Raw genomic sequence first — 9,746 nt, 5'->3', positions numbered from 1 at the left:
AATGTGATCTGTGTGTGCAGGTGCGTACACAGGGGGTATTTTTATGTGTGTAAACCCCCCCCCCCAAAAAAAAAACCCTAAACCCCCCCCCCCCCCCAACGGAGCAAATGTCAAATTTTCAAATTTTGACACCAAAAAAAAAAAAAAGTGTCCTCTTACCCCCCCCCCCCCCCCCCCCCCCTGCTTATTCAGCGGCTGGCTGAGTCATTGCGAAATTTTCGGCCTGATTTATTAATGTTAACCCCCCCCCCCCCCCCCCCCCTTGAAAAAATCCTGTGTACGTGCCTGTGTGTGTGATATTTGTTTCTTAATCAGAAGGGAGAGTGTATGCAAATGAGAAGCAACAGCATAATCTAGGTCAGGGGTCAACTTTCAGCACTTGTATACAACCTGCGGAATATTAAGACAGACTGTAAAATTGGGAACCGTATTTCTTTGGTGTGGACCGAGTGGGCTTGTCGGTTGTACGAATTAGTAAGACATTACGGATGGAAGAGTGACATTCCCACGCTAATGTCTTGGGTTTCTTTCCTAGAATAGGCCTAGCTCCTCGGGTTGTCATATTTCTCCATCACTTCTAACAGTAATGATTGAATGGATGAATGAAAGAATACAATATTGAATGGAGGAGAGAGTGATTAGATGCTGGAATGATGAGAAAATGAATGAATGATTGAATAGATGAGTGAATGAGCAAATGATGAGTGGAGCATATATCATGTATATATGTGTGGGTTTATTGAAGGAATCTTGAAAATTTAAAGAACAGCAGAAAGAAGAACTTGAAAAAAGTAGATTCAGCATTGTTGAAATATGAAATAATGAATACAAACCCATTGATTTAAAAGAGATAATCTCTATCATTTTTTAAGCATGCTTGCTTATTGAAAACAAAGGACTCAAACAAACTAAAGATCTGAATGAGCCAAAAAAGCATGGTTTTCGATTATATATCTTCTACATCATATATTTTACATTTTATAATGCAATTTACTTCTAGTTTTAGTAAGTGATGAAACCTGATGCAGAGAACTTACATTACAACACCCTATGTGTTCCCCTTCTGTTTTCAAAGCATTATCCTATATGCCTAGTAATATATGAGCAATATGTGATAAATTTGTATGTTGATTCAGGGCTTGTAATCCTGCTTGTCATCCAGTTTTGAATATTTTCGCCGAAGATTTTCATATAACATGGAAAGAATAATATCGGATTGTTAAAATCTTCAGTCTGATTAAAATATCAATAAATATTTTGCTTGATTTGTGCAGGGATATGTGAGTTAATTTTCCCTGATTTGTGTGTGTTATGCAATTTGTGGAAGATCCGTGACAAGCAGCTGTCAAGAAATGGCTACTCTTGGTAGTCTGGCTACAAGGCAACGTTAGTTTTGAACTCTGAAATGACCCTGGTCTAGTCAGGGATATGTGAGTTTAGTCAAGGGTTAGTCCACACAATGACAACATTCAAAGGAGTGAAATCCACTCCCCCAAAACGAAATATGCTAGTTAAGCTGTGTTGGCTACAAATTTAAGACGTATCAGCTATTCTCTTGATTAATAATATTAAAAGGTACATCATTTAAAGACTACCAAACTTTGACTTGTATAAACATTTCCTGTCCCCGAGCTATTTTTGCCAATATTTCACATTCATAATGTAGATATTTTCGAATTTGATAGAAGATGTGAAATAATGAGTGAAGATGAGCGAAAGCCTTTATTGACGAGTAATCTGAACAGGGACGATGACGAAATTTACAGCGAAAACGGTGTGTTACCAAGACGCCGCGACTCAGGAACAAGACAGCGGGAGGCCACCAGATCGCAAGCCGGAGAGTCGGGGGAATTGAAGCGCAGGGGTTCGTTAGTCGACAAAAAGGTATGGGCTCTTGGCCATATGGCTATCTTGTTATTTTGTACTTAATTCATTTTTCGAAATTTTAGTTCCTAATTGGCATCGTTATCTATTTCAACGATTCATTCGGAAAGGAATGTACATACACATTAATGATGATGGTAATGTCTATAGACTTGATGGTTATGAAAACTAAGAAAGATGAAGACGAAGATGATGGTGACACGTATACGTACTAGCTACATGTAGCTGAGTGTGATGATGTGTCGGTGATGATGATGGTACTTATGAAGATGATGATGATGATTACATGATGATGAATGATTATAGATAGTATTGATAATGAATTTCTGTGAAGGATGAAGAATAACGTTAAACTGCAAGCACGGATGCTCGTGCGGAACGAACACAAGTCAGACTTTGGTTCTGTGCAGGCTTGTATCGGGTATAGACTAGTAATGAGCATTTATGTTAATTGAGTGCATTAAAATGTACAGTAGACTATATCTCTTTGTGGAAGTAATATTTTTTATGATAGCCATTAGTGCAACCCCTAACATAAAAAACAAAATATATTTGGTGATAAAACTTTAACTAAGACTACTAAGTTCTTGTTTAAGACCCCAATGCCTTCAAAGTGCATGGCTATTGCCCTTATTCTTACTTACGAAATTCTAGTGCCTTTTCAGAACCTGAAATTGCTATGAAGGTAATTTTAGACCCTAAATTGTGTGAATTTAGATTAAATACGATCGTACCAATTCATCTCCACTCTCAACAAAATATGGTGACCGTTAATTAATTAATAATAAAAACAATACATCTTCTGGTTGTGCGCACTATAACCAACACAAAAAAGCCAACAAAAATCAAAAATTGGCATCGGCTGGAATAAAACGCATAAGGCGCTATTCTGCTTTCAAGGGCTGGTTCAAAATTAGTGAATATTTGTGGTGGCCCACAAATATTAGAAATGGTTATATTTACACATATTTCAGCTGTCTCTGAACTGATTTTGATCAAACAGATGATTTATCATTCAAATTGTTCATTCTTTCAAATTGGACACTAATTTTTCCATTATCTCACAAAAGCGCCCTCTGCAACAAAACTCAACTATTCCTTAAATGATCAATGCAGCAAACATGTCTTGATTGGAATACCGGTAGTATGAGTTGGAAGGGGAGTCATTATATATTCCTATACTCCCTCTGCCCCCATTTTATCCCCCAATAGATGGAAATGATCTGACATTTTCGGCTATAAATTTCATCACTTAACTAGTGGTAATAGTAGTAGTAGTAGTAGTAGTAGTATCATTATTATTATCATCATCATCATCATCATCATCATCATCATCATCATCATCATCATCATCAACACCCATCATCATCATCATCATCATCATCATCATCATCATCATCATCATCATCATCAACACCCATCATCATCATCATCATCATCATTATCATCATCATCATCATCATCATCATCATCATCATCATCATCATCATCATCATCATCAACACCCATCATCATCATCATCATCATCATCATCATCATCATAATCATCATCATCATCATCATCATCAACACCCATCATCATCATCATCATCATCATCAACACCCATCATCATTATCATCATCATTCCTGTTACTAATACTACTCAGATAAAAATTACTTAAGATTTCTTACAGTATTATTATTCTAGATGAAGAAGATAAAGTAGGAACTTTCTTTGAAGAAAGAGCACCTAAAATTTTCAGGAAATAATTCAATTTTTTGTTTTAAAGTAATTCCTCCCAAACCAATATAACACAGTACAGAAAATTTTGTTACCAAATAAAAAAAAGGATTTTGTTGTTGTTTTGTTGTAAATAAAACTTAGGGCACACAAATTAATACAAATTATAAGAGAAAACAACATTTGTTTTTCCATTTTGGAATGGATGCTTACCCATTACAAAACAGGCACATTAATTTGAGTCATTCATATATTGCTAGTTTGGCAAAAGTCTTGGGAATATGCCTCCCTGATCGCAGGAACTGACATCAACTGTTGAATTTATCAAGGGCAAATAAAGCAGGTTTTGGGGACGTCTGTGATAAGTATTCATTGTTCCAGTTAACATGAGGTATTAGAGGTTAAAGTTGCTTGATATTGAGTCATTTATTTCTTAGTAAAATTGTAACTGTCTATAATCACTTTTAATCAGTGATAATGACCTGACAATACCCACGTCAACTGCCACTTGCTGCTACCTTCCAAGGTAATTCCTTCTTATTAACAAGAACAGTGGCAGTGTATTAAATTTGTCAACATTGCACAAAAGGCTACTTACATGTAAATTTGCATTTAACTTGAATGGAGGAGATACATTGTATCTTTGATAACAATATAATGTACCGTAACTGGTAGCCTGCCTGTTCTGACTAGAAGAAAGTTATACAAAACGTGTATCATGATAAAGAAACGTTGTATAAAGAATCATCACATATCAAACGATTCGCTAGTTTATTATTTTATGTATTTAGCCATTGCCTGTAATTTGAATGGTGGATATATCAGTGATCAAAGTACTGTATGAGGCAACTGGTACTAGCCTGTTTAGACTTTAGAAGTTTAGACTAGAAATTTATACAAAACTGGTATAAAGAAACGTCATGTAAAGAATCATTGTGTACTTTTAATAGCAAAAGCTACACACGTGAACAGGGGCATATTACAAAGAAACATCGTTCAAAGAAACTAATCTTGAAGAGGGCAGTTGACATGACAGCTTATTGGCACGACAGCTGAGCTGGCCAATCATCTATCGGCGCTCATGATAAACCCCACCCAGTTATACAGTTATCGTGCGATTCAACATTCAGATGCAAATAGGACCTTGATTCTTCATTAACGTTTCGTTAAAAACAATACTGAGTCATGTTTTGTTATCCAAATGTTCATGATGTGACTGTACTTTACTCATATTATATGTATTCTTTTTATGTTTTTATTGTTCTTTGAAATTGGCACCTTGACAAAGTTATGTCCTGTGTGCCAGATGCGGAAAGGCTTCAGAAGTCATGTTTATTAATGTTTAATTTTTTTTGTGGTTAAATCATTTGATTGATATTACACATGTAAAGAATCCACCAGAAAGTTTGTGGACCTGAGTAGGCCTGGCTCCATCAGACCGAAATTGCAAAATAACCCGCTATTTTAACTAGCCCAATCTCAACTTAGCTAGCTAAAATGCGTGTTATCAGCCTGCACTTTGCAATTATCGCGTTATTTGGTCTAGAAAATATCCCGAAAAAATCTTGGTCTTGTTTCCCAAATATCTGGCACATTTATGCTCGTCCGAGCTAGTTGGTGATGAGCGTATCAGTCTGGTGAAGAGTCTCGCAATCGCAAGCTCGAGCTTCGAGAAAATATCCGGAGTCTGAAAGTAGCGGGTTATTTTGCAACTTCAGTCTGGTGAAAACAGCCCTTATAAGTGGACCCAAGTGTGGTATTAAAGGATCAAAGGACATGTAAATATGAAGAACCACAGTTTTGCTGACCTTTAGCCTATCGTCCAAGAACCATTCCTGTTTTTATCAGTTGGAAAACAAAGCTTTTGGAGGGGGCGTGGCCTTTTGGCTCGAGTTGAGGGGAGTTTAGTTTGTTCTTGTGTCAAGGTTAGTCTGCACGCGCAGACTCTAATTTGACACTTAAACTCAATTCCGCAAAGTCTTGAGCCCAGCTCTGTCAGTCTCTGGTTGTGCCGAAAAGGAGCAGCTAGAGTACAGGGCCTATCGAGTGCAGTAAACTGTGCAGTCTTGTATAGTCTCACAATTCAGACTGTATGTTTATGCACTTGACTGATAACAGGTTTGTGCTTGTAGACTAGGCCATGGTTTGCTCTGGTTTCTGCAGAGCGAGAGAGAGAGAGAGAGAGAGAGAGAGAGAGAGATAGGAGAGAGAGAAAGAGAGAAAGAGAGGGGTAGAGATAGAGGTAGAGCTGCATGCATGGCATTGGATAAAAATTTACTCGCTTTATTAGTTTTGCCGATGTGACATTTTCACTCCTCATTCCACCTGTTTAGCTTTACCAGCTGAATATTAACCATCGAGGAGGAGGCCACTATCTACTTTTGTTTCAATTAAAGCAAGAGAGCATTGCTTTGGAAAATCAAGGGATTACATGATATTGATTGCTGTTTGAGCAGATGATATGTGTTGAGACTTGAGAGGATTTATTTGTGTATTTTTTCTCCAGGACACGGATCTCCATTCTGCTGCAATGGACACGAAACCTGATCATGCTGATCAAGTTCAATATAAGTAAGTTTAACAATTACGAACACTTAGTTTGTTTTGGATTGACTTCCATTCAGGAGATGTCATTGTTCAAATCATTTTTTTTTTAAAGTTTCAAACTATTGCACAGTGTTATAACATGATGAAGATGATCTTTTATGACATTTCATGACACGCTCATGTTCATTGTTTGTTTAGATTTGAAATGAATGGGTTTTTAATTTTTTTTTAATTAAAATTGTTTTTGTACCCCGAAGTAGATATAAAAGCATCATAATGAAAGAAATAATTAGAAGGAAAAAAAATCCAGTATTTTCACCACCCAATTTCTTCCTTCCTTTGAATTTTTTTAAAAGGTTATTTAACTGTCTGGAGGTCATCAGAGCCTTAATTATTTTTCATTTCATAATAAAATATCAAATAAAAATGACAAAGGAAAGGAGGGGTTGAAAAGTAGGAATTAATTTTAATTCTATTCATATATTAAACAAATGTTGAATAGATGTGATTTTTTCAAAATATTTGAAACTGGAGAGGAGCAGATTCCATGTTATTTGATATTGATCAATTGTTTTTTTTTGTTCATAGAAAATGCTTTTGGATAAAATTTTAGTGAAATTTTATTTAGTTTTGATGTACGGTAATAGTTTTTGTTTTTTTAATGACCCTGGCTATTATTGGTCTCATTTTGTAAGCTTTTGTATTGAAACCTTGACAAAGTAAAGATCTGGATGGTTTGCCAATTTGCAGGACAATCTGATAACCGCTTCACATGAAATTCTATAAAGATCTAAGCCCGTTTTTTCACTTTACACAATATCTTGGGAGTCAGAGACTGAGAGTGCATAAATCAACTACATACTTTAAATGCCTTTTTCTCTAAAGTAACATTCTTTGTAACTGAACAGTCTCCTTCCTTTTCAATTAGTTAGGGAAACCCAATCGTGATGAGCTATATATCATTTTAAAGCTGAGAATCTGCTCTTTTAGAATCTACCTAAACTACTGGTATAAAAAAAAAAATCATATCTGGCAACTTTTTTGTTGTTTTGAGATGTCTTGGTCGAGTGGATAGGTCTCACCGGACTGTGGATCACAAGGTCCGCAGTTCTGCTGCAGCACCAATGTTCTTTAGCAAGACATTAATCTACATTTGCCACACCCGACCCAGGTGATGTAAATGTTACGTGGCAGGAATTAATTCTTTCAAATGCTAGAGCTCGGTAATGGCAGCCATCTAAAGCCGGGGTAGTAATTGTCGAGCGCCTGGAGTGTCAAGTCTGACAGACATGAGCGCTATACAAGAACCCACTATTGCTATTATTATTATCTATTTCTTTTCTTCCCGCAGAAGTTATAATGTAAATCTCCTGACCGTCCTATGGGCCTATCGGAAGACCATTATACTCATAGCAACCCCTTTGCTATGCCTTCCTCTCGTTGTAGTCATTGGAGATGGGGTGAGTTGAGTTCATATTTTTCCCTTTTTAAAGGGATTGGGTAGCTTTGTCTCAGATTCTGAAACAAAATCCTGGATTTAACTCTTGCTGCAATCATAATTATAAACCCCATGACTTTTATAAGCTGATCGCCTGTCTGATTATCAAGGTATACATGTATATGATTGGAAATCGAAATTAAAAATTTGTTTTCCTAACAGTTTTTGTAACACTACAGTCTATTGGGGAAAGTGAGTGTGGTAAAACTGGCCACTCAAAGATTTTTACTTTTTTGAGGCACTTTATGATTCTTTTGAAGCACAATTTGTTTAGGGCTTCAATATTACACCATATCACAAACACTGATAACGTGTAGGGCCATGCATCTCAGATTTAACATTGTTAACCGATGCCTTTAAAGCTTGTTGTACCTACTCATTCATCCATTTTCTGAATGTTGTTGCTTATTTTCGATAAGCTTGTTAACTAATTTTTATGCATGTTTTTGTTGAATTTAGTTGCCGATAGTTTAATTATTTTGTGAGCATTGTGATAGTTGAAATGTCATTCATTATTACATTAAAACAATAATTGTTTTTAGCATTATACAATGCGTATTAAAACAAAAGTGGACCCAATTTTGGTCGCTCCTAATTAAAAAGTCATAACCAATATGACTTTGAAATCTATTTCATGATGAAGAGTAACTTATTTTCTGTCCAATGATACCCTATTTATTATATTTCTGGAATGGGTGACTGAGTACCAGGGTCTTTAAAAAGTGTTGTCAAAATCGCCTTTTAAAGTACCACGTTTGGGCTGAACAAATGAATGTGGATCAAAGGCCATTATGTGTGTGTGTGTTATCTCATTACCCAAACGATAATTGCTCCCTTATTTACATTGATTGTTACGCAGTTGAGAAGAAAAGGTGTCGATATCAAGTACCAATTCAAACTCAAGGAAATGCCTATTACAAGCAAAATTTATGATATTCTCTTTGTTATGATGATTACAATGTTGAATTCATTATTTATTTATACATTTTGTTTTATTTCAACAGGGTAGCCCCATCAGTAGTTAAAATACTGTTATACTTGGGGGCCCTGCATAACATAAAAATACATAAAAACATACATATACATGAAAACATCATTACATGGTGAATAGTAAACATGATATACCAGAAAGAATACAGATTAAATTTCAAATGTAAATGTGAACTCAAAAATCGTAAAAACAAAGATCTGGAGGGGCTCTTACACCCATTTTTGGCCTCTTTTAAAGTCTAAGTAGTCTGTTCATAGGCAGAAGGGCAACATTATTTTTGCTCCAGACAGCTGAAATATTAGAAAGAGCAACAGGGGCAGAAAGCTTTACCCTTCTGCATCTAAAATCCATCTTGACCTTAGGCCCAAATAAAAAGACGTTTTATTGCAATAAAAGAAATCTTCTTTTTTTTTTTTTTTTTTAATTTTTTTTTCTTCTTCCTCTTTGGGCTGATATTTTTCAGTTTTGAATGCTTTAATATTTTTTTTCTCTAGAAAACGGTAAAATAAAAATAAATTCTTAAACAGCCGACCGTAGATTTCAAGATTTTGGGTTCGGTCGCAAAGGGCAATACAACATCTTTTTTTTTAGGTCTTCTTGTGTTTACACCTAGCTCTTTGGTTTCCCTTCTTATCTGAGGTCTTCCTCACTTCCTCCAGTGTTTATGAGGCGTGAAGAATTTCCTTTCCTTTTTATGCATTCTTTCCTAGCCATCTGAAAAAACAAGTTCAGGATTTCATTTCTGTTTCGATGATATCCAAATGATTATTGTCTGCGAGTGCATATACATTGTAACTCATGAAAAAACTTCAAGACATGATTATCGTTTTTAGAAAAAACAGGTAGGCAAAATGAATATAAAGTAGAAAAAGAAGCAACAAACCCGATCAAAATGCCAAGTGTTGCACAGTCATGGAGGTTGCCATTTGCTTTATTGAATGATATCATGAAGTGCAGCCACAAAGTACAGTGCACATCTCAGTGCGCACATCAATACATTTTATTGAGTCTTAATTTTGTACATGCCAGAGAATCGCATGTATGCGCTTCAATTTTTTAAATATCCATGCATTGACTATATCGGATTTCCTTTGTTAAACCTGAT

General features: G+C 35.7%; 1 protein-coding gene across 1 annotated transcript in view; it reads left to right on the top strand.

The window, feature by feature from the left end:
* Window positions 1-1,585: 1,585 nt before the first annotated feature.
* Window positions 1,586-9,746, top strand: part of LOC594463 (solute carrier family 13 member 5) — a 30,073-nt gene continuing 21,912 nt past the window's right edge. Inside the window, exons 1-3 of the mRNA XM_030991920.1 lie at window positions 1,586-1,884; window positions 6,112-6,176; window positions 7,504-7,612. Of these exons, the coding sequence (XP_030847780.1) occupies window positions 1,699-1,884; window positions 6,112-6,176; window positions 7,504-7,612 (360 nt within the window). The 5' untranslated portion in view covers window positions 1,586-1,698. The remainder of the gene's footprint in view (window positions 1,885-6,111; window positions 6,177-7,503; window positions 7,613-9,746) is intronic.

Source organism: Strongylocentrotus purpuratus, unplaced genomic scaffold (genome assembly GCF_000002235.5).
Source record: "Strongylocentrotus purpuratus isolate Spur 01 unplaced genomic scaffold, Spur_5.0 spur5_scaffold_2, whole genome shotgun sequence".
NCBI lineage: Eukaryota > Metazoa > Echinodermata > Echinoidea > Camarodonta > Strongylocentrotidae > Strongylocentrotus > Strongylocentrotus purpuratus.
The sequence above is the reverse complement of the archived record's forward strand: the minus strand, read 5'-3'. Positions and strand labels throughout refer to the sequence as shown.